Source organism: Dromiciops gliroides, chromosome 3 (genome assembly GCF_019393635.1).
Source record: "Dromiciops gliroides isolate mDroGli1 chromosome 3, mDroGli1.pri, whole genome shotgun sequence".
In the NCBI taxonomy this organism is placed as follows: Eukaryota; Metazoa; Chordata; class Mammalia; order Microbiotheria; family Microbiotheriidae; genus Dromiciops; species Dromiciops gliroides.
The window spans coordinates 645,792,563-645,815,823 of record NC_057863.1 but is presented as its reverse complement, the minus strand read 5'-3'; the positions used below and the strand labels follow the sequence as shown (position 1 = coordinate 645,815,823).

The window sequence follows — 23,261 nt, the reverse complement described above, 5'->3', positions numbered from 1 at the left end:
CGGCGGCCCAGGAGGAAGTGTCCTGACCGACAGCGCGGGCAGCCAATCATCGTGGCCCTCGGTGACGTCAGAGGCCGGGGGGGCAGGGCCTAGAGGCTCGAGGGGGGCCCCGGGGAGCCTGTGGCCCCCGGACCTCCGGCTGGGGCTCCAAGGGCGGAGTGTCCCGCAGGGGCGCGGAAAGCCCCCTCCCCAGACCCGGAAAGTGGGGCGGGGGGCCCTTAGGCCGACTCCTCCCCCACACCCCCAACCCCGCCCCGCCCAGGTCCCGGAAACAAACTTTCCCCATCGCTCTGCTGAGCCCCCACGCGTGGGACCCGGCCCGGCCCGACCCTTCCTCGGGCTCCAGGTCCCAGGACGCCCCGGAGGAGGCTACCCTGGGATGGCGGGGAGGATGCCCGTGGAACCCTAGTTAGGCACCTTCCCGCCACTGCGGGGGGTGGGAGAGGTGGGGGGGGGGGGGGACCGATGTCCCGGAGGCATTGTACTGAGCTTGGAGACCCTCCGGCTCAACTTGTAAGGGGGCGGTCGGAGGCCAGAGGATCTTGCCCAGGGCTAGAGAAAAAGTGCCCCCCTTCTGGGGGGGCTGAAGGTGCTTAAGGGAAGAGAGGGTGGCGGATTGGGGGGCAGGGGAGCATTGACGATCCAGGTGTAGGAGGTGAGATGGATGGCTGTCCCACACCTTCTTAACCCCTCTGTGCCTCAGTTTTCTCATCTGTAGCGCCTACCTCAAAGGACTGTGGTGAGCATCAGATAGTTAATGTGTGTAAACCCTGCAGACCTAGATTAAAAGCCTCCGCACGGAGAAAGCTGCCCGTTTCCCGTCTTTCTCTCCCCCCACAAAAAAGTGGTCTTTTCTTTCTCTGAGGTAGAAAATTGCCCTGGCCTGGGGCCCGTGAGCCAGGCGAGATGCCCTGTCCGGGTCCACAGTCCTCCTTCCCTGCCTTGGGGCTCGTGTTCCCAAGTCCGGCCATTCTCTATTCTAATGTCCCTGCCGGCTCCGGGGTCTGAGCTTCCAACGGCCATTCCTTTCGGACGTTTTACACTTAAAAGGGTCTTCTAGCTCTGCAGTCTGTCTATACTAAGCATCAGGTAAAGACCCACCGTGGGGGGCAAAGAAATCTGGAAGGACCCCAGTACTGGTAGTGCCTGAGGGGAGGTGGGGGTGGGGAATAAGGCTACCCCTCCCATGTCCTTAGGAGTTCTGGAGAGGGGCTGGGCATGCAGACTGTAGAGTAGTGGCTGTTTAGAGACCACATCCGGGGGCTGGGGCCAAGGGAAGGAAGTCTAAGGCTTCAAGCTGAAACCCAAACCACCACCTGGGGGACTGGGGGGGGGGGCGCGCTCGAGCTCGGTGCGGGCAGAAGCCCTATCGATCTACCCCAAAGTGGCCTGGGGGCTCCATATTGTTCACGATTCTCCCAGATGGAGGCCCACCCCCTCCCCACACTGAGACACAGGCACAGATCTGGAGCAGTTCTAAAGCCGGTTCCTCCACGCCTTTGGATCTCTCTTCTATCTGCACAATGAGGGACTAGATGGTACCTAAGATAGCTGTGGGTCCTTGAGCCCTCACCGCCCTGGGAGCCAGCCCAGGAGGGCCATTCTCCCAGGGGCCTTGGAGGAAGGGCTGGGGAGGCAGGCTAATGAGAAGTGACCACTCCCCCAACTCTGGAAAGAGAGCTGGTGATGTCCCAAGGGGGGAGGCCAGCAGGCAGGGGAGATAGGGTTCCTTGACTCTACTTCCTCCCTCCCCCAAGTTACAAACACCTCCCTCCAGGTGCACCTTCTCCCGTTCAACTCTGACCCCACACTCCTCACCCAGGGGTGCCCTCCCCCCCAAATCCCAGGCCCTCAACCCAAAGCCAAAGGTGCCCAGTTCTTATTCCAAAGGTTTTATTGAGACAGATTTTCACATACAATGGGGGAAGGCAAGAAGAAGAGTGGATCAAGGATTAGGGTAGAGCTGAAATTGAGAGTGAAATAAATATACAAAGAGAAGCTTAGGAACCCTGACTAGGGACAGGGGACAGACCGACAGAGACTATCACACAGTGATAACAACCAAAGGGGGGCATCTGGGGAGCAGGGGGGAGGGCAGATCTGGGCTTCCATTTAAAATTGTATTGATTTATACAGAATATACAGTGTGAAAAAGGGGCTAGAGGGGGAAAGAAGGGATTCAACACCCCCCACCCCAACGCTCCTCCCTCATGGGTCCCTGGCCCCAGGGGCGCCCCCATCTAGGCAGGGATAGTCCCCCTAGGCAGTCAACGCTTCTGGTTTATGGAAGGAGCTAGTGTCTGCAGTGTGTGTTTCTATGCTTGGAGAGAGGGGCAGGGCAGCACTAGGGGCAAGCTGTGGTGACCCAAGAATGGGATCCTGGTCTCCCCCAACCCTTCCTCTACACGCCCGCCATTCCTTCCTCCAAAGTGTCTATAGGCCAAGGGAGTACGTGGGCAGAAAAGTGTTCCCACGTGTCTCCCTCGGAGCACCTCCCTGATGTCTCTGGTCCGGCTCCACAGCCCCACGTCCAACCCTATTACTGTGGCCCAAAGACCAAAGGACCAGGCCCCAGTGGGGAGGAGAGGGGAGAAAAGGAGCAAATCCCTGACAGGGTGGGGAAGCATCAGGTCCCTGCTGGCTGGAGAGAATGGCTCCCATCTTCAACCCCAATAGAAATGGGGAAGGTGACAGGAGAAGGCCAGCCCCACAGGCTGCTAGCACCATGAGGCTCAGGGAGCAGAGGCGTCTTGTTCCCCCAGACCAGACATGGAGTGGAGAAAATCACCGTCTGGAAAACAGGAGACCCATGGTTGGGCAGAGCTAACTGGAGACCGAGCAGCACCCCAAAGACAGCCCGCCACCACCTCTGCCAGCCACATTAAAACCAAAGGAACCTTAAGCTGAGTTGCCCCTGCCCACCCCCCAAACTGTACTGGCGGGGACCTGAAGCCCAGCCACTCACCTTTGGGGACCACGCGCCCCACCCCGCCCTTCCTCAAGAGGGGGAGGTGGCGGGGCGTGAGACCGGGCGTCATACAAACACCTTGGCCAGGGCATCGGCCCCGGCGCTTGCAATGAGCGCCTTGCTGGGGTGGCAGGCCACGGCGTGAATGGCTTCCTCGTGCTTCTTGCGGTGTGCTGTGATCTCCTGCACGCACGTCTTATTGTCCAGGCTCCACAGGCGCAGGGAGCAGTCGTGGCCTTGGGGGAAGGAACCATGGCCCAGTTTCAGCTTCCTTCCTGGCCTCCCCCTCCTCAGTGCCATCTAGCCCCCAAGGGCATCTCCCCTTGCTACCATCTCCACTCTCTGTCTTCTCTGAGCCTCCTGGGACCCAGCTCCCTCCCTCCCTCCCTCCCTAACTTTGCTCAGGGCCTTCCCAGATTCCCCTGGACCAAAGCCTTGTGCTCTCAAGGATGTCTCATCAGTGGGGTGGCAGGGGCAGCAGCAGCGGCAACACTGCCCCCCCCCACACACACACACTCTGTTCTACTTAGCAAACCTTCTCCCTAAGCCCCAAATGACCCCCGTGTCCTGGCCAGGCTGCTCGCACTACTCCCCTCGAGCCTGCTGGCCTGCTTCCCAGGACGGGGAGGATCTGGGGGGCAGAGAAGCAGACAACTTACTTCCAGACATCAGGAACACACCATTCGGGTCGACAGCCAGGCAGGTCACAGCATCGAGGTGAGCAACCATCGAATGCACAGATTTACCTGTCCAGGTAAGAGGGCAGGTACAAGTGTGGGTCTGCATCCCATAGAACTAACCCGCAGGATCTGTGAGACTCACCTCCCTGTCTGTATACCTGTCTCAGCGTCAGGCCAGGAAAGGTGGTAGGAAAGGAGGTGGGAGTGCTATCAGGACGTGCCATCTATTCCTACCTGTCCTATTGTCCAGAAATCGGATGCCTCTGTCGTCGTGGGCAGTGATGGTAAGGGGCTGGTTGGGGTGGCTCACCACCTGGTTGATCTGTGTGGGACCTAAAAGGAGCAGAGCGAGTGAAGAACAAAAAAGAGCAGTATTAGAGATAGACCAACCGACCTCACCCCTGTCTGTATTCTGTCACTTCCCAACATTGGCCCTCAGCTTTCCCAATCTGTAAAATGGGAGGTATGGGTATTCTAAGGCAGTTTCCCCATCCAGCAATCTCTACAACAGAGCATGCACAGTTGTTAACTGTGCACTGAATGTGGATTGACATTCAGTATGACCCAGCAGAACTGGAATCCAGCTCCAGACACTTCCTCCTAGGCTTACTGCAGGCACGGTGCTTGGCCTGCCTCAGTTTTCCCATCTGTCAAATGGAGATAGGAACAATCCCTTCCTCCTAGGGGGAGGGTTTTACCCAATAAGATAAAACACCTAAAGCACACGGATCCAGTATTCTACCCCAGAATCCCTTCCAACTGCGCCATTCTGCAATTCTGCTCAATGAAGTTTGGCTCTTCCAAGGTCAAGGGCCCGACCTTCCCTCTCAGGCTACCAGTTCAAAGTGGGAGGGAACAGAGTCAGAAAAGTCTCTCCACCCACCCTGGAGGCCCCGGGGCCTCCTGCTCACCACTGCTCCCTCGGGACTCCAGCGTGAGAAGGGCGCAGCCAGTCTCTATATTGTAGAGGACCGTGTCACCAGAGCGGAAGGAAGCGACGGCCTGGGCTGGCTCTGTGCTGGTGAAGGCCACAGAGGTGGGGATTCCATGTTCTGTCCAAGGCAAGAGAGGCAGAAAGCTGTGTGGCCACATCCCCCCACACCCCCAGCAGCCCAAGGCCCAGGAACGCAGGGCTGGAACCCGGGCTCAAGCCCTGGAGAACACCACAAGGGGGAAGGACCAGAAGCCACGGAGGGAAGGGAGGCAGACAGACTGAGGCTGGAACCTCGACTTGAGGCTTAGATCCCCAGGGCTCTCCCGTTCCCCCCACTTTTCACCCCACTCACCGCCAGCTGTGTGGAACGTGCACAGGCAAGCGGGGTTGTTGCTGCTTGGGTCCCAGATACGAATGGTGCCATCCGCAGAACACGAGGCCAGACGGTGTGACGTGGGGCTGAAGGCCAGGCCCCACACAGCATCCCCGTGGCCCTCCAGGACACTGCTCAGCACACCGGGGTCTAGGCCCAACCCACAAGGAGAAAATGCCAATGTCAGAGGGTCTGAAGGCTGGACTCCTCTGCTCCTCCCAGTCAGTGATGGAGGGCTCTGGCTGAAAGGGGAGGCAGGGGAGGGTCCCTGAAGGCAGCACGACGTGCCATTGCCTCTGCCTATGGCTGGTCAGGCCTCCAAGGCTTTCAGAGACTGACTCTGGTCTTAGAAAGAACAGTATACATTAGGGGCTTCGATAATCCATAACCTGGAGCGGAGTCACCAAGAAGGGGCTTTGGGGGCATAAGGCAATGTAAGGCGGAGCCCATTTACCCCAAGGGAGAAGAGAAGCGAGCCACAAGCACCCACAGAACCCGGGAAGGGCCACTCTCACCGTAGCCATCATAAGGGTCCGTGTTGAGGTCTGGGATCCTCCAGCAGTGGATGCGGGCATCCGCTCCCCCACTGTAGCAGTGCTCACTGTGGCTACCCATGGCCACTGCCAACACCGGGCCCCTGGAGAGTGGAAGGATGGGAAGAGGGGAGCAGGGAGCCAGCCCCAGGCCACCCTCAGAGTCAAGGTGCTGAGCCCCAAGGCTGCCTTCCTGCTATGGCCGCAAGAAGTCAGACACAATGCCAGGCTAGGCTGGGCTGACCTGGCCCTCTGGTGACAGTCTATCCTCTCACCAGGGTTCGCTATTCTGGTCTGGTATGAATGACTTTGGCCAAAGCACTTCCTCTGATCTCTAGCTCACGTGGAGAAAGCGCCAAACACTTTACTAACCCCCTCATCCGACCCTCCCAACAGCTCTGGGAGGGAGATCCCCATTTGACAGGAGACCGAGGCAGCAGCCCAGGGTCCCAAAGCTCCTCATGAAGGTCTGAAGCCGGTGGATCCTGGGCTGCCCCACTCTGGGTCCAGCACTCTGGGCACCGTGGTGCCCCCTAGTGACCACACAGCAAACCTGCTTTGAAAAGCTTCTAAGACCTGGGCTTTCAGAGGGGAGGTCAGGCCTCCCTTTGCTCACCTGTGGGCCCGGAAGGCGTGGATGGGCTCCACGTCCAGAGCAGCGTTCCTGCAGGGAAGAAAGGCCGTGGGGTGTCGGTGGATGCGTCGTGGCGCTCCCGCCGCCTTCACCCTCCAGGACCCCTGGCCCCCACTCACTTCTTGGCCGCCACAGTCTTCTGTAGGTTCCAAAGTTTCAGGGTGCCGTCTTCTGAGGCCGTGAGCAGCGCCGACTCACTGTGATGGAAGGCCAGAGAGCGGATGCCGTCATAGTGGGAGCGGAGGGTAAACTTGGGGTTCCAGGTCTTCTTGAAGGCATCTTTGCTGTCGGAGAGCTAGGGGGAGAAGGGAGGACAAGGAGTCCCTCTGTGCCGCCCTCCACACCCCCTTCTTTCATACCTCCAGGGGGTGTCCAACAGCTGCCAAGCCACCTGGGACCCAGGGAAGCCCCAGGACCCTCCAAGCCCCTCCTCCTCCTTGACTGTGGGTGGGCCCCTCTGGGCCCCTCCTCAGATGGTTGTAGAAGAGAAGATCACAAAGGAAACCACACCCACATATATGCACGCTATCTGGGGGAGCCTGGGCCTCGAAGTGCAGCAGCACCCCCCCAGTCTTGGAGGGATAGAGGCTTTGAGCTGCTGCTCCACCTCAGTGGCCCAGACCTGCTCCTCTCTCCTCCCCACATGGGGCCAGGCTGAGTGCAGACACCCCATGGGCTGTGCTCCATACAGCTCAGACTCCCCCAAACTCAAGTGATCCAGCAGCCAGATTCGGGGAAACTGATTCTTTTGAAACCGTTATCACTTACCACAATCTTTGCAAATCACGCTCAGGGACCAGAGTGAAAACCACCCCCCTCCCCTAAGCATCTCTGCCAGGCTTCTCCAAAGGTCTCCAGAAACAGGGAGCTCACTGCAGAAAAATCAGCGCTTCGCTCTGGGATGGCGCACTCACTCCCTGCCTGTCCTGACTCGGCCATCTCATTCAACTGGCTCCAGGCTCCTGCCTGCTTGCCACTGAGGGGCCATCTCCTCCCAATACAGTGCAAACAATCTAGCCCCCTCATCTTACAGGCGACCAAACTGAGGCAGAGGAGGGATGACGCACCCAGGGTCACACGGGCCCTAAATGGCCGGACGCATCTCAGGACTAGGTCCCCCCTCTTTTAGAAAGGGCCACCCCATGTCTGTTAAGCCCCAGGGTGCCCCCCACTCACATCACAGCTGAGGTCATTGTCGTTGCTGACGGTGAGGTCGGCCAAGTCCCCTAGGCTCACCTCGCCACCCCCAATAGTGTCCATGATGAAGACGTCCGAGGAGAAACCAAGGGACCCTGGGGAGCAGAGCTGGCTCAGCGTGGGCCTGGAGCCAGCACTCACAGACCCTTCCTGCTGCCTGGTGCTGCCTCTCCAACCCAACCCCCAGCAAGCCCCTCTGATCACTGACCCGCCTGCCTGTGGCGGAGCTCACTACCACCCCAAGCACAAAATCTGACTGCCGATGAACTCCCAGCTCTAACCCCCTCCTCCCCTGGTGCTGGTCCCACTTGGCCGGCTGGGCCTCAGGGGCCCAGGATCCTCACCGTCATGGGGCCGAGGCTGCGGCGTGCCAGGGGGGGGCCCAGTTCCTTTTGGGGGCAGCCCATCCACGTCCCGAAGGTCAGCCAACATGCCCTGCAGCTTCACCCGCCGACTCTCTAGGAAAAGGAGGATGACAGAGGGTGAGCTGCCACTCCCCTCTCCAGGGAGAAGGCAGAAACGTGAGCTCATCTACCTACCCCACTCCCTAGGGCCCCCCAGAAGCAGAGGCAGAGCTGGGGGGATGGGCGTGTCACCAAGCCAGGAGTGAGGGAGAAGAGGGCCCTCCTGCTTTTCTCGGCTTGGGAAGGCCTGGACCGTAGCTCTCTCCCTCTCCTTTAGGCCTCCCCCCAAGGGCAGAGGTCGAGCCTGCAGGCTTCCTCAGGGCCTCCTCCTCTTCAAAGACCACAGGTCTCTAGAGGGACATCCCTTCAGGAAGCCTGCCTGCCCAGGGCAGGAAGCAGCTGAAGCTGGGACAGGAGAGATGCTGCTAGGCCAGGGCTTACATCCTCCGGAGAGCGCCCCCGCCCCTTACCCAGCTCAGTGCCGTCCCCAGAGCGCCGGGCGTCAGCAGGCCCTTCCCCGTCCTCCCCGGAGCCCAGAAAGTCAAACTCGTTGATGGCATCCTCAGAGTCTTCATCATCTTCCTCCTCGTCCATTTCTGGTACCAGGGGCTTAGATGATAACTGAGGGAACAGAAGCAGAAAATCAGGGGCTGATAGGAGCCGTAGCCACCTGTCAGCTGTCCCCCCATCAGCTAAGGACGACCCGCTTTCAAGCCCCTCACAGCTGATTAGGCAGGTCTTGTACAAGCTCCCAGACTCCTCTCGCTAACAAACACACTTTTTACAGACCTACAGTGGCCTCCCCATCACACACAGTCAGGTCTGATCCTGAGCCTGGCATTCAAGGCCCTTTTGGTTTAAACCCACTGGCCCAGCCTTATCTACTCCTGCTCTCAGTCAAACATACCAACCACAGAACACTGGAAGACTGGAATTGAAAGACCTGCACCTCCCCCCATCCCTACCAGCTTCTAAGTCAGGGTTCCTTATTCCTCAGAGAATGCAGATGTAGTCTGCTCATGGCCACAAAGCTGGCCAGCAGAAAAGCCAAGACTTGAATCAGGGCCCTGGCGCTGAGGGGACAGCCCCACCTGCCATCTCCCTCCTCCTCTGTCCTCACCTCCTGCACACAGACTGCTCCTTCTGTATCTTTGCAGGGCCACACTCAAGGGAGCCCCAGAGCAGGCCAGGCCTGGCTCCACCTGCTCAGCAGGAGGCTCACCGCTTGGGCAGCAGCCCTGCCAGGAGCTAGCCCCACCTTGACCCGCTGCTTCTTGGGCTGCAAGCTCTCCAGCTCCTCCTCCTCGTCGCTATCTTCGTCCTCACAATTCTGCAGGAACGGGATCTTTTCCAACACTGAGCCGCCCAGCCTCTCTGCGCCTTCCTTCCCCGCAGCGTTCCTGCCCAAGATGTGAGGGAGGAAAGCAGGGGGTCCCCCAGGAGTCCAAGAGAGCCACAGGCTGGGCTCTCACCCAATGACCTCAGGCTGTAACCTCCCCAAACCTGAGCCACGAGGGAGGGCCGCCCAGCCCCTCTCCCCAGCCACCAACCACTTCCCAAGCCAGACCCATCCTTCTGATGACCTGCTGGGGCGGGGGGGGTACCCTAAGCCTGGCTGCTAAAACCCTGATGGGGCACATCCCAGGAGGAGTGACCCAGGAAAGCTGCTGGACAATGCTCCCAGCAGGACAGAACAGTTAGCCCCGGCTGGGCTTGACAGGTCTGAGGCCCACACTGAAACACGGCCTGCCAGCTTGTCTGATGCTGTGAGCGGAGGGCCCTTGATCCCCTTTTGTGACAGATGGCAAATCCAGAAATTCAAACACACCCACAGAAACACGGAGAGCAAGCGAGGCACACAGCAGGTGCCTAGTAGATGCCGGCACATGGCAGGTGCTTAGTGGACGCTTCCCTCCTGTTGGATGTCAGAAGTGTGGTATGACCGGCAATCAGCTTTGGAAAGGAGGCGGGAATGGGATTCCGGGCTGCCAGACAGGAAAGGCCTGACCCAGGCCAAAATCAAGCCAGAAGAACAGAGCTGGGGGCGCTCACCTCTTGATCTGCTCCTCAATCTGCTTTGCCAGCACTGACTCCCCTGAGGGAAGCCCCCCAGGGCCACCATCGCCTGGCTCCGCCACACCGTTCAGCTCTACAGAGCGGCCCAGCAGCGAGCGCACGCGCTTTGAGCGCATGTCCAAGATGGTATCTGTGTAGCCCACCTCCTCCAGGTACCTTTGAGGAAAGAAAAAAACCTCTTCAAGGCCCAGAAGCTCTGGAGCTGAGACAAAGCCAAGGAGGGGAGGGTGACGGGGGGGGGGGGGGGGGGGGGGGGGGGGGGAAGGGCGCCCTCTGCTCAAGCAAGAGGCACCTCCCGGGAAAGGGCCCTCAGCTTTCAAGCCAAATGCAAGGGCTGCTAACTCCTCCCTCCCCCCAGAACCCTCTCTCCTTTCTGCCCAAAAGGCAGGATCAGTGGGAGCTGCCTGGCTTTCAAAGCAGTAGGCCCTAAGGATGATAGGTAGTTGGGGGAGACCCTCTGGATTTACCACTAACAATCCCCAAAGTCTTTCAGATGGGGCTGGGAGGGACAGAAGTATCATCACACTGCCCCTCAGAGGCCTTCCCACCCGCCCCAAGAGACACTTACTGTCGGAGTAGCTGCCGGCCTTCCTTCCATACCAGCTGACTGCTTTCCAAGGAGACCGGCTCCACAGGCCCGTTGGGCACTGACCAGAGAAAGAGACTAAGGTGGTGGCCCCTGGGCAGTGGCCAGGCCAGCCAGAGGGGCAGGGATTGGGAAGGAGCCCCTGACACCCCCCCCTCCCCTGCCAATCTCCCTCCCTCCAGCTCCACCCAGGAGTCGGCTCCTCACACCTTGCTCCAGCATGTCTGACTTCTTCTCTCCTTGGTTTGGTTCCGTCCCGAACTTCAGTTTGTGATACTTGGCTCTGAAAGAAAAGAAGTGTGTCAGCAAGAGGTACCAGCACACACACTGACTCTAATATGGCAAATATCACTATAACCCACAAAAACAAAAGCCCTTGGGGGCAGGGTCCTCCATAATATGTAAGAGTATAAAGGGGTCCTGACAACAAAGCATCTGAGAACTGCTGGACTAACTGAGATTTGAGAGCTGGGAGGGGCCTGGGGGAGCTGGGCCCAAGCTGCTGGGAGACAGACACACAGTGGAAAAAATACCAGCTGTCGCACCCAAGGCCCTGGGCTCAGCCCAGCTGCGCTTGCTGTGTGACCTTGGACAAGTCCCAAGACTTCTCTGGGCTTTAGTTTTCCCCAAAGTAAAATGAGGACGTCTAGTCCAGACAAGAAGTTTTAACCTGCAGTGCCATGGACTGATTTCAGGGGTTCTATGACCTTGCAGAGAAATAACTTCTACCTTATTTCCCTATTCATCACTTCTTTGACATTTCATTTGCCATACGTCCAGCCATCCCTGGGCTTCCCCAGGCTGCCTGCCCAAGGGAAGCAGGACATAGAGGAGGTAAAGAGAGTCCAGCTCCATCTCCAAGGTCACTTGGGACATTCGTGACAGGGCTGGGGCCAGGACCTTCCCACTGAACTACCTGGCCTGCCTGCCTCTTTGGGCCAATGTCCGGTCTAGGCAGGCGCCAACAGTCTCGGCTCCCCCGGCAGCAGCCTCCCTTCCTCCCAAGAGAGCAGAGTGGGCTGCTGAGCCCGCCAGGCAGAGTGAGGGGATGAGGGCCATGCTGCTGGGGAGTCTCAGCTGCAATCTGGCTCCAGCCCCTGGACAGGTCATGTCCATTCCCCTATAGAACATGGCCTCGAGGGCCCTTCAATCCAAGCCTCCTGCTCCCCGCCCTCAAAGGGGCTTCAGCCTGGGCCAGACCAAAGAGTGTGTCAGTAATGCCGGCGGCCCTGCCATGGGAGGGACCCTCCAGAGACAGGACATGAGGAGGCCGGACCTGGACAAGTGATGACTTTGGAGGGCCGCTGCCTTCACAGAGTGCAAGAGCTGCCAAGGCCAAGCTACACAGCCCGGGGCAGATCCAAGGGCAGCGCTTGGGTGCCATGGAGAGGTTGACTTCAGGTCAATGTGAAGAAAATCTTCCTTGCAATTAAAGGTGTCCACAAGGGGCACAGGCTGCCTCTGGGGAAAACAGGCTCCCCCTCCCAGGAGGTGGGACAACCACTGTAAGAGGCTCATGATGGGGTGGAGGAATCCAGAATTGCAAAAGGCTTGAAGAGTCCCCTAGACCACAGCCCATCACTTTCTAAGTGAGGACTCTCCCACAGGAACGTCAGCATTAGCAGATGGGACTCCTGCCCCCCAATGCTATACCCCCAACACCTATTTCCTCAATGGCCTGTCCTGGACAAGTCAGCTGGCCTTGGGGGTCCTCAGTTTGTTCCTCTGAAAAACAAAGAGGTTGGGCCAGAGGGGTCCCAAAGTCCCCTGCAGCCTCAGAGCACGGACTTCTACAGTCTTCTCTCCAGTGCTCCTGGCCGCAGCTGGGCCAATGGCTTTGGTGCTGTCATGAATCCAGCCAGCCTGTATACTCAAGACAGGGCCTCCGTACTTCTCCAAGAAAACTCTGCCAACTGGCAGAATGGCCCTGCCCAGGAAGCCCCAGACATAGCCCTGACATAGCCCTCACACATCCCTCAGCTCTAAGAGTCTGCCCCAGAGCCACAGGGTATGTGGGGCAAGGGGGTGGGGGGAAGGTCACCCACCGTTCTTGCTTCAGTGCAAACTCTAACATTTTGATCCGCCGCACCAGGTCCGTCTTAAGGTTCTCCTGCCCCTTTCTCTCCCCTTGAAGAAAAGCCACCTGGGCCTAAGAGGAGAAAAGCAGAAAAAAGGGGAGGGCCCAGGTTAGGGGCCTAACTTCCCAGGCAATACTCCAGGCTCCAAGTGACCCACAGGGCTGAGCATCGGGCAACCAGCTCCTGACATCTCTCTGCTGAGTGCCTTCTCCTCGAGTCAGAGCCTCTGAGTCGAGCACAGAATAGGGACGACCCTGGCCGGGGTGGGGGGCGAGGGGAAGCACGATAAATCAAGAGAAAAAGCCTCTACTGCCTTCCCTGTAGCTTTAGTCTTGCAGGAAAACCTCTTACCGAGGCTTCCTCTTCCTCTTTTCTCCCAATTCAGTCTGTCTGCCCACCCCAAGGACAACTGTAGGCAAGGAGAAAGAGACCTTCCCCTGTGTCCCTTCCTCCATGAGATCAACAGGATCTCATGGGCCTTGATGCAAGGGCGAACATGAGGAACATGGAGGGCAACAGTAAGTGAAGAGGGATGCTGGGCCCTACCTGGACATCGATCTCTGTCTGTCTGTCTGTCTCTCTCTCACACACACACACACACACACACCCACACACCCTCTCCCTACATGGTCCCAGTTTTCCAGAACTCATGCCCACACTCCCACCCACTCCCCCAGTCAGAGCTGAGAAATCTCTCTTCCTGCTGTTCATCTCTCTCCTTCCTGTCTGGGACACAACCAGCTGGTTAGTGACTAAGCAAGGCTTGCTCTTCTCAAGAGCAGGGTGAATAAAGCCCTTGGTGTCTCCATTCACAATGAAATGCGGTCATCCCACCACCCCCCCTCCTCATCCCCTGGGCCTCCCCAGCACCCTGGAAGGGAAGTAGCCCCCAGGGTGGCCTCCTTCCCTCCCTCTTTCCTTGTGACTCTTAGAATCTCTTGTTTCTTCCAAATGTGGCTCCACCAACCCTTCCACGTGAAGCCTCCCCTCCAAAAACAATCCTGTATTTTATATGCACTTATACACACGCTTGCTGTCTCTTCTGGAGAGCAGGACTTTCATTTTTCCCCCCCTTTGCATCCCTAGTGCCTGGCACATAGTAGGTGCTTAATTTTTGTTTATTCATTGATCCCCATTTAGTAGGAAGAAGAAATACATTCAGAGATGTGGGGTTTGAACCCAGGTCCCTGGGCTCAGTACCCCATCACTTTTTTTTTGTTTTTGTTTTTGTTTTTTTGAGGGGCAATTGGGGTTAAGTGACTTGCCCAGGGTCACACAGCCAGCAAGTGCTAAGTGTCTGAGGCCGGATCCGAACTCAGGTACTCCTGAATCCAGGGCCGGCGCTCTATCCACTGCGCCATCCAGCTGCCCCACCCCATCACTTTTGTCTTCTGAATCCTTCCATCTGGGGTGAGGCCATTCCTGTGCCTCCACCTTTCCTGAAGTGACAGGTGCTATACCCAACCCAGCCCAGCCCAACCCTAATGGGATTATTGCCTCCGAGGACTAGAAAGAACTGGAAGAACCTATGTGACAGGAGGAAGGGCCTGGTGCTGGGGGAGCTGGCCTTAGTCTGAGGAAAGCCTGGGTTCCGACACTGCCTCTGACACACGTCTGACCATCTGACCTAGGCAGGTCACTCCCCCATCTGGGTCTCTCCTCAGCTCTCTCAGAGGATAAACTGCAGAGATGGCAGCACTGGAAGAGGGAGCTTCCTCACTGTCCCAGTGAGATCCCAGGTCCCTTCCCTAGCCCTGTGTTCTCAGAACTTCTAGAGACCAGCTAGTTCAGCCCCATCCTTTTATTGAGGAAACTGAGGCTCAGGGAGGGGGTAGGACAAAGCAAGAGGCCCCTCTGCCCTCCCTGCCATCTCCTCATCTCCTCCATGCAGCCTGGGCTTGGAGTGGAGACAAGCCTGGGAGGGCATCCCTGGAAAAGCTACATCGCCATCTGGATCTCAACTTCCCCCTCTGTAAGATGGACACAATACTTAACACCCAGGCTCTGTGACTCGGAGGAAGTTGGAAGTCTGAAGGAGCTCTCTCAGGGGCTGTTGTGAGCATCAAACAAAGGAGAGAATGTATTGAGAGAATGCACGTAGAGCACTTTATAAGCCTGAAGAAAGGTCTCTCCTCTCCTCTAGCCCAGGGGGACCGGCCAGCACAGACCATCAATAAGAAAGGGCTCAGTGACCGCCTGTGGAGGCACTGGGAGTGATTCCAGCTATGAAATGGGGCCTCAGGCTGGATCTTCCCATCCCCCAAAGGGCTCTCCAATCATGGTCTTTTGTGGAAAGAAGCCCAGGCTGTGAAGATAGGGAGCCAGGCTGTCCCCTGTGACCCAGAGGAAGTCAGGTGACACCCTCTGCCTCAGTTTCCTCATCTACAACATGAAGGGAGAGGCCTCCTGTGTCAGTGGCCTCTTGCTGGGCACCTAGTAGGCGCCTTATATTCAGTGAATGAGACCCTCAGCACCTCTTGCTCTGCCATGTGCTTCCTACCTCCTGATTCTCTTGCAGCGTCACCCATGTCTCTCCCTGTGACCACCCCTCAGGCTGCAGCCCCACCTCTCTGTGCCCAGGGAATCCAGGAGTGAATGGGCACAGAGCACTCAGCAGCAGACCAACACTGGGCGGGGGGCAGTGAGGGGACTGTGCAGAAGTGACCAGACCACCCAGCACCCCCAACAGGGCCCTCCAACAGGAACGGGGTGCAGAGGGGCCTCCACCTGGGACATCTACCTTCAGAAGCTTGGGGGCCAGCTAGTTCCCCAACCGAGAACAGATACTCCAGGCAGGCACCCCGCTCCCAACAGCAGGCCAAGGACCCACCAAAGCCCATCAACACCAACCCCAGGGCATGGGCAGAACGGCCCCAAATACTCCAACTGTACAACCTGAATAAATGTTTAATGACAGTCATCGTGAATTGTCACCAAAAGGTGAATTCCATTCAGAAGCCCCTACATGAGGAGAATAGAACATTTTTCTCTGGAAAAAAAAGTCCACCTAAAATGGTTAAATTGTCTACACGATTGTTGGGGCCTTAAGTACTAAGCAGCAGCACTTTTAGGGCACCTTCAGGCTGGCAAAGCGCTTCACGTATACCATCTCCTGGGATCCACCTCTGAGAGACAGGGCTCCCATCCCCATTTTACAGATGAGGCCACTGAGGCAGAGAGTGATGAAGTGACTTGCCCAGCTGAGGGTCACAGCCAGTGGGTGTCAGAAGCCCCATCTGGATTCCGATGTGTCACCAACGGCCTTCCTCCTGCTCCCCCCCAATTCTTTGGGGCTTCTTGCGCACACATTGCCTCCCCACTAGAATGTAAGTTCATTAAAGGTAGGGGCTGCTTCATTTCTGTCTTCCCATCCCCATCAGTCAGCCCAGGGCCCAAGAGGAAGCAGGCACCCAAGTGCTCACTGGATGAACTGCCCCCCCCCCTTACCCCTTATCTACACTCCCAATGGCCTGAGGATCCATTCCCCATGTCTCTAATTCTCACATTCCTCTCACAGATTGTAGCTGGAAGGCACCTTAGAGACTGTGTACTTCAACCCCCTCATTTAAAAATAAGGAAACTGATGGGGGCGGCTAGGTGGTGCAGTGGATAAAGCACCGGCCCTGGATTCAGGAGTTCCTGAGTTCAAATCCGGCCTCAGACACTTGACACTTACTAGCTGTGTGACCTTGGGCAAGTCACTTAACCCCCACCGCAAAAAAAAACAAAAACAAAAACAAAAATAAGGAAACTGGGGGCGGGTAGGTGGTGCAGTGGATAGAGCACCGGCCCTGGAGGCAGGAGGACCTGACTTCAAATCTGGCCTCAGACACTTAACACTTAACACTTACTAGCTGTGTGACCCTGGACAAGTCACTTAACCCCAATTGCCTCACTAAAAAATAAATAAATAAATAAAAATAAGGAAACTGGGGCCTAAAGGAATGAAGGTATTTGTTCAAGATCACAAAGCAGAGCCCCAACTTGAACCCAGATCCAATACTCTTCCCCCACACCAGGTGGTATCTACAAACAATGAATTGCTTTACACATATTGCTATTACTCGGGTCCCCTCTCTCCTTCAAATCTCTGTGTCCATCTCCCAAGCCACCCTTCCCCAGATCTCATTTCGGGGGCTTGGTCCAGGGTCACCTCTCCCCTCAGTACTAGGCCAATACTCCTTTCTCATCACCACCTTTTCCATTATACCAGGGGTCCTGGATCAACCGAAACCTCCTCCAGTTCTTCCGATTTTTCTATTCTGGGGATGCTCCCCTTCGATTCTGAGAGAAGACATTTTGGGGGACACTGACAAACGGGAGGACATCTGGTATGGTAAATGAGGGACACTAGAAGATCTGTTGAAGGACTTAGGGATCGCCTCCAAAGTGTCGTGGGCGTGATCTTCAGAAAAAGGGATTCCCTTCCCCATGAGCCCAGGAATCAGAAAGAGCCAGGGCTGAAGGGCCGCGGCCGCCAGGAGCCAATGGAGGCCTGAAAACAAAAGCCACCTCCCAGTGCCCGGCCACTGTCCAGCCTGGGGTACGGGGCCTTTTGTTCCTCAGAGCGACTTTTCCCGCATCTAATCTAAAACCCATCCTCCTGGAGGGGCCCCCCAACTACTGCTCATTCCTGGAGCATCTGGGAGTCCCCTTCAGCCCTTGGGAGGGGCGGGGGGCAGGGGTCGTCCTTAAAAGCTTGGGGGAGGAAACCCATCCTCCCCTTTGCCTCCGGCTCAGGCTTCTGACCCCCCCACCCCCCCACCCCCCGCAAGGGTCTGCCCTTCCCTCCCTCCATGCGCCCCAGCGCCCCTCCTAGGCAGGAGCCTCTTCCCTTCCCCCGAGGGGCCACCCAAGTCTGTCTCCTGCCCGAGGTTCCTCCCCATTCTGGGGGTACCCCCGCCCCCTCGCTTCTCGCCCAAGGGCACCGGGGACCAAAGGGGGAGCGGGTTCCCCCCCCGCGGGGGCCGGGGCTGCTCTCCCCTCCGCTTCTCTCTATCCCTTCCCTTCGCCGGGGGCCGTCCGGAGCTGGAGGGGTCATTCCCTCCCGCGGGGGAGGGGACCATTCTCGCTGTCCCCCCTCCCCTCCCGTGGCCTCCCCGGCAGGAGCCGGAGGCCGGGCTGGGGGGGTCGCTCCCCGCTCCCCCCTCCCCTCCCCGCTCCCTCCCGCGGGGGAGGGGGGGCGGCGGCCATTGCTCTCCAAGATGGCGGCGGCGGCGGCGGCGGCGGCGGCGGCGGGTGAGGGGCCCCCGGCCCGGGGCTGCGGCGGGGGGCGGGCCGGGTCGGGCCGGGGGCGGGTCCTCGCCCGGCGGGGGCGGGGGCGGGGGCGGCGGCGGCGGCGGGTCGGGCCGGGGGGCGGCGGCGGCTCACCTGCAGCTCGGCCCGCTCGGCCTCCCAGCGCGCCTTCTCCGCCTCGAAGCGCGCCCACTCGTGCTGGATGAAGTGCAGGATGCCGGGCAGGCTCAGCGGCTCGGGGCCCGCCCCGGGGCTGCCCCCGCCGGCCCCGCCCCCGCCGCCGCCGCCTTTGGCGGGGCCGGGGGCCGGCGGGCGGCAGGCGGGGGCGGTCGCGGCGGCGGCGGCGGCAGCAGCGGCTGCTGCTGCGGCGGCGGCGGCGGCGGGGGCCGCTCGCTCCTCCATCATGGAGGCCGGCGGCTGGAGCGCGCGCGCGCCCTCGCGGGCCGCCGCCTGCCCCGCGCGCCTCCCTCGCGGACGGCGGTTGCACGCGCGCACGCGCGCTCGAGCCCGCGAGGATTGCGGGGGGGCGGAGGGAGGAGTCTCGCGCCGCTACCGCCGCGCGCCAGCCCGCGCACGCGCGCTTTCAGCTCCCGAGGGAGGCGCGCGGGGAGGCGGCCGCGCGCCGGGAGGGCTGCCCTTGGTCCTAGCCCTTTGCCACCCCTCCCCTCTCCCTCCTATCCAGCACCCCTGCCAGACTCAGGCTCCGGGCTCCGCCTCTCGCACCAGTTACTATAGCAACTGACCGGCTTTTCTACATCCTTCCCCTCCAGACCTCCAATCCAAGACACACCCTGGCCCGCTGGTTGCTACAGCAACCGGCCCACCTCTGCGTCCCCCTCCCGTTCTAGCTCCTCCTTAGACCCCTTTCTCCCCATCCCCATGTGGTTGCTATAGCAACAGGGAACCATCCTGCACTTTGTCTCCCATCCCTCCCTGGACCTCTTTCCCTCCCCTCCCCCGCAGCCCCGCTGGTTGCTATAGCAACGGTGACCCACCACACCACATCTCTATTTATTCTGCCCACCCTGGGTACTCCAAACTGCCAATCCTGAATCTCTTATCTCCCCCTCCCCTCCCTATGGGTTGCCATAGTAATCCTGTTAGCCTCAGTGAGTCTCCTCCCCAACCCCCAGACAATCCCACCCCCTCCAACCAGTCTGGTTGGTTTCCATGGCAACATTTACTTGCCTCAAACCCTTTACACCATTCCTCCTACCCTGAAATTTTAGGGTTCCCTGGTCCAGGATCAGTGGCTAGAGTGAGCCTTCATTTGGCCCCCAAGGCCCTCCCCACACACAATTCCCATAGGCCAGTTGCCATGGTAACTACCATAGAGCTGTTACTATGGTCACCTTAATCTTGCCCCTTCCTAGACATTTTCTGCTTAGTCCCTCCCCAGCTATGCAGGCTGCCATGGTACCCAGGCCCAGCACCACATCTCGATCCCGGTGGGCTAATGCCCCGAGCAAGAAAGGGTGATTGCCAAGATGCTTCTCCTCCTCCCCCCCCCACCTCCAACCACACACAGGTAACAGGCTGGGGAGAAGATTTCAGAGGGGGCTCTAACTAGGAACAATGGTTGCTGTGGTAACAGGCCTTCTTCTCAGTCTCTTTTAAGGTATCCAGGCCCACCCAGGGATGGGATGCGGTGCTGGAGGAGAGCTGACGGGTTTGCAGCTGGGAGGAGGGAAGCAGGTTGCTATGGTTACTGAACATCAGGCTCCCCCTTTTTCACTCACCCCTTTCCTAAATCTAGACAGATGCAGAAGGGGGAAGGAATTCTAAGTTACCCATGGTTACTCCACCCCTTTTAAGGAGAGGCCAAGTCGTTCCCCTCCCCCATTCACTGTTCCTCCTTGAGAAAGGCAGAAAACCATCGCTGACCCTTTCAAGGGGACAGCTCTACCTCTCACTGGGGTAGGCCATATAAACCTGAGGAGGGGGAGATGGCAAAGCTGTAGAGCTCTGCTATTCGGTGAGATGCCAGTCCCCTGAAAAGGGTTCCAAAGTTGTATCTAATTCAGGCTTTTTTCCCTCCCTAACCCCTTAGCAGGAAAAGCAATCAGCCTTGGGGATTTCTATACATCTCTCTCCTAAAAAGGTAAGCTCTAGGGTCTCCTACCTTGGGGGGCTTTGAGATTGCCCACTGCGCTAGAATCAAAACTGAGGTGGACTTGGACCTGGGGTGGGTTACTTCCCTTCCACCCACATGCCCACACTCATTTCTCAGAATCCTAGACCATCAGAGAACCAGAATGTCCCTTTTACAGATGGGGAAACTGAGACCCAGAGAAAGGAAGGGACTTTTCCTAAGAGCACACAGGAAGTCAGGGTCAGAGGTAGGATTGCCACCAGGGCCTTGGAGATGACAGCTAATATTCCTTCTCAATCTAGCAGTACACAGGTACAGTGCTTATCTGTGTCTGTCTTGTCTCCCCTCCTAGACTGACCTTCCAGAGAAAAGCCCTCTCGGTGTTCTTCCTGCCGTCCCCCCAGCCCAAGACCTCGCTCCTAAAGCAGGCCAACCTTTGGGACGATAGATAGGCCATTCACAGGATCCTTCCCCTCCTCTGTCTCCAGCTCCTCCTCAGCAAAATGACAGGGTTAAATGCAGTGCCACCGGGGGTCTTCAGCCCCAGCCTCCCTCCTTTTACAGGCCCAGAGCCACAGGAATGCTGTGGGTTAGCAGGGAGATTTGAACTCAGACTCTCTAGTCGGGGAGCTAGCCCCTGTGCTGCACCGCTTCACCTTTGTCCTGTGACTAGCCAGGCTCGATTGAATTAGAAGGCTGGAAAGGAGGTTGTTTGGTTCGGTGAGGGTTTGTTTGGGGGGCTGCAGCAGAAAGCTTCCTTGAGCTAGCGTAGCCTGCTTGGACCAGAATGGGCTCGGCTGGGGAGAAGGGCGGGTAGACGAGAGCCCAGATTGCCCACACACCCTGCTTTAGGTTCAGGTGTTTATTGAGTACTGCTGCCCACCTGATTCTAGATACCGTGGAGACAAGACTCCAATAGGAACAGAAGCTCAGGTTTCTCTGATGCTTGAAGGGTCACAGAAGAGCCTCCGAGCTGTGAGCAGCCCCGTGTGAAAATGTCCAGAAATTGAATGCTGACTGCCTCCATTCGGCTGCTTGCTTAGAACTTGTCCCTGCCTGTGGGGTTAAGGGGTGGGCACCGTCACCCTCCTGGGCCCAGGGGCCTTAGCCCCAGAATATAAAGCCGGGGGCCTCTCTGAGCAGAGAGAGAGGGAAAGGGGACAGGAGTCGGGCTAGGTGGAGGCTCAGGGTTTCCCCATATCCCACAGATAGGCAAACTGAAGTCCCAGGACATATGGGGCTCCAAACAGATCCATCTGAAGGGAAAGTAGAGACAGAGAGAAGCAGACTTCCTGTAGCTAGCAGGCACTCTGCTCCGGGCTGGCCCTGGCTGAGCCAGGGGGCCAGGAAAGGGCTTCACCCTGTCCAAGAGACAAGGCCTAAAATACCCGAGCTATTTACCACCAGGGACAGAGAGGAGGAGCACGCCATAGTGCTAACAGAAACAGTGCTGAATTTCAAAGCAGACCACCCAGCTTTGATGCCTGTAGAGCCATGAATTCATCACCCTCTTAAGCCTCAGTTTCCTTCTCTGTAAAACGAGGGGTTCTGACTTGTTGAGCTTAACTGTCCTTCCAGCTGGGACACGGGAGGGTGGGAGTCAGGAAGGACAGGCTCCCTGGAGGGGGTACACCATAGGGAAGGAAGGGAGGGGATGTTTTGGGGGGTATAAACCCAGGAGGACATGCCTGAGGCCTCCCTGCCTCTCCCCACCTCCCAAACCCACGCAGGCTGCCAGGATCCCGGGGCTAGCCCCACTTCCGAAAGCCAGATGCGTCTCACTCGATGCCAGGTCGCGCTGGCGGCCGCGATCACCCTCAACCTCCTCGTCTTCTTCTATGTGTCCCGGCTGCAGCAGCAGCGTCGGCGGGGGGGCCGGGCTGCCCGGCCTCCCCGGTTCCCCCACTCAGCCCCAGACTCTCGGGTCACTGTCCTCATCCGGGAATTTGAAGCCTTTGACAATGCTGTGCCCGAGGTGGTGGCCTCCTTCCTGCACCACGACCCCACCCAACCCATTGTCGTGGCTGCCGACACCCTCCCCTACCCGCCCCTGGCCCTGCCCGCTGTTCCCAACGTCCGGCTGGCACTGCTTCAGCCTTCCCTGGATCGGCCCGCTGCCGCCTCCCAGCCCGAAACCTATGTGGACACGGAGTTTGTGGCGCTGGTGCCCGACGGGACGAGGGCAGAGTCCCCCGGGCAGCTCCAGCGCATGGCAGAAGAGCTGAAGAACACCCATGCCCGGCTGGTGGCTGCCCCTGTGGCCACGGCCAACCCCCCCCACTGCCTGGCGCTGGAGGTGAATCTCCGCGAGTGGACAGCCAGCTACGGGCCGGCCCCAGACCCGCCCTTCTGCGATGCCCTGGACGGAGAGGTGGTGGTGGTGGTCAGGACGCGGGATCTCTTCAATCTCTCTGTGCCCCTGGCCCGGCCCATGAGCACCAGCCTCTTCCTTCAGACCTCGGTGCGAGGCTGGTCGGTGCGCCTCCTGGACCTGCCCTTCGCCCCGGCCCGGCAGCCCCCCTTGGCCACGGCCCACGCCCGCTGGAAGGCCGAGAAGGAAGGGCGGGCCCGGCGTGACGCACTCCTGCGGACGCTGGGCATTCGGCTGGTCAGCTGGGAGGGCGGGAGGCAGGAGTGGTTCGGCTGCGGCAAGGAGACGGCCAGGTGCTTTGACACAGTGGTGGGCGACACCCCTTCCTACCTCTACGAGGGCCGCTGGACGCCCCCCTGCTGCCTGCAGGCCCTCCGGGAGACTGCCCGGCATGTCATCGGCGTCCTCGAGGCTGCCCGGGTGCGCTACTGGCTGGAGGGAGGGAGCCTGTTGGGAGCGGCACGGCACGGCGACATCATCCCCTGGGATTACGACGTGGACCTTGGCATCTACCTCGAGGATGTGGCCAACTGTGAGCAGCTGCGAGGGGCAGAGGTGGGCTCGGTGGTGGACGAACGGGGCTTCGTGTGGGAGAAGGCCGTGGAGGGAGACTTCTTCCGGGTCCAGTACAGTGAGACCAACCACCTCCACGTCGACCTGTGGCCCTTCTACCCCCGCAACGGCGTCATGACCAAGGACACGTGGCTGGACCACCGTCAGGACGTGGAGTTCCCCGAGCACTTCCTCCACCCCCTGGTGCCCCTGCAGTTTGCAGGCTTCCTGGCCCAGGCGCCCAACAACTACCGCCGTTTCTTGGAGCTCAAGTTCGGGGCAGGGGCCATCGAGAACCCCGAGTACCCCAATCCAGCCCTCAAGAGCCTGGCGGGCAGCGGATGATCCTCCGTGCCAGGAACCATCTCTGCCAGGAGGCTTGAGAAGCATAGACCAGCTCCGAGGCCTGCATGGAGAGGATCGAGGCTGTCCAGGAATGCTGGGGGTCAGGGGAGGGGAGCAATAAAAGACCCCCTACTACTGGGCTGGCCCAGACTGTCTGGTGTGTGGTTCACAGATCCCATCGACCACTAGGGGGCACTCTCCCC

The 23,261-nt window shown here is 58.9% G+C and overlaps 2 protein-coding genes across 5 annotated transcripts; one reads left to right on the top strand and one right to left on the bottom strand.

The window, feature by feature from the left end:
- Positions 1 to 1,876: 1,876 nt before the first annotated feature.
- STRN4 (striatin 4) lies at positions 1,877 to 18,103 on the bottom strand. Its single transcript, XM_043997648.1, has 18 exons — positions 17,834 to 18,103; positions 12,431 to 12,534; positions 10,595 to 10,668; positions 10,368 to 10,446; positions 9,776 to 9,955; positions 8,982 to 9,123; positions 8,194 to 8,344; positions 7,664 to 7,777; positions 7,299 to 7,414; positions 6,242 to 6,417; positions 6,105 to 6,152; positions 5,471 to 5,592; positions 4,935 to 5,105; positions 4,560 to 4,700; positions 3,883 to 3,981; positions 3,628 to 3,714; positions 2,966 to 3,204; positions 1,877 to 2,791 (listed from the first exon to the last, which is right to left on the bottom strand). The coding sequence occupies exons 1-17, from the start codon at positions 18,101 to 18,103 to the stop codon at positions 3,035 to 3,037; spliced, it is 2,244 nt and encodes a 747-aa protein (XP_043853583.1). The 3' UTR covers positions 1,877 to 2,791; positions 2,966 to 3,034.
- On the top strand, positions 17,670 to 23,206 carry LOC122750826 (fukutin related protein). Of its 4 annotated transcripts, none has more exons than XM_043997653.1 (3): positions 17,670 to 17,701; positions 19,752 to 19,799; positions 21,521 to 23,206. In XM_043997653.1, the coding sequence occupies exon 3, from the start codon at positions 21,562 to 21,564 to the stop codon at positions 23,056 to 23,058; it is 1,497 nt and encodes a 498-aa protein (XP_043853588.1). In that variant the 5' UTR covers positions 17,670 to 17,701; positions 19,752 to 19,799; positions 21,521 to 21,561; the 3' UTR covers positions 23,059 to 23,206. The 4 variants fall into 4 exon arrangements, with proteins under 4 accessions (XP_043853588.1, XP_043853585.1, XP_043853587.1 ...); XM_043997650.1 differs by having other exon boundaries at positions 19,749 to 19,799; XM_043997652.1 differs by lacking the exon at positions 17,670 to 17,701 and adding an exon at positions 18,300 to 19,226 and having other exon boundaries at positions 19,749 to 19,799.
- The last annotated feature ends 55 nt before the right edge of the window (positions 23,207 to 23,261 follow it).

Coding starts and splice junctions, on each gene's coding strand:
- STRN4 (XM_043997648.1), bottom strand. CDS start 18,103: ATGATGGAGGAGCGAGCGGCCCCCGCCGCCGCCGCCGCCGCAGCAGCA. Junction 12,535..17,833: donor CCGAGCGGGCCGAGCTGCAG/GTGAGCCGCCGC, acceptor TTCTCCTCTTAG/GCCCAGGTGGCTTTTCTTCA. Junction 3,205..3,627: donor TGTGTTCCTGATGTCTGGAA/GTAAGTTGTCTG, acceptor CCTTCCCCCAAG/GCCACGACTGCTCCCTGCGC.
- LOC122750826 (XM_043997653.1), top strand. CDS start 21,562: ATGCGTCTCACTCGATGCCAGGTCGCGCTGGCGGCCGCGATCACCCTC.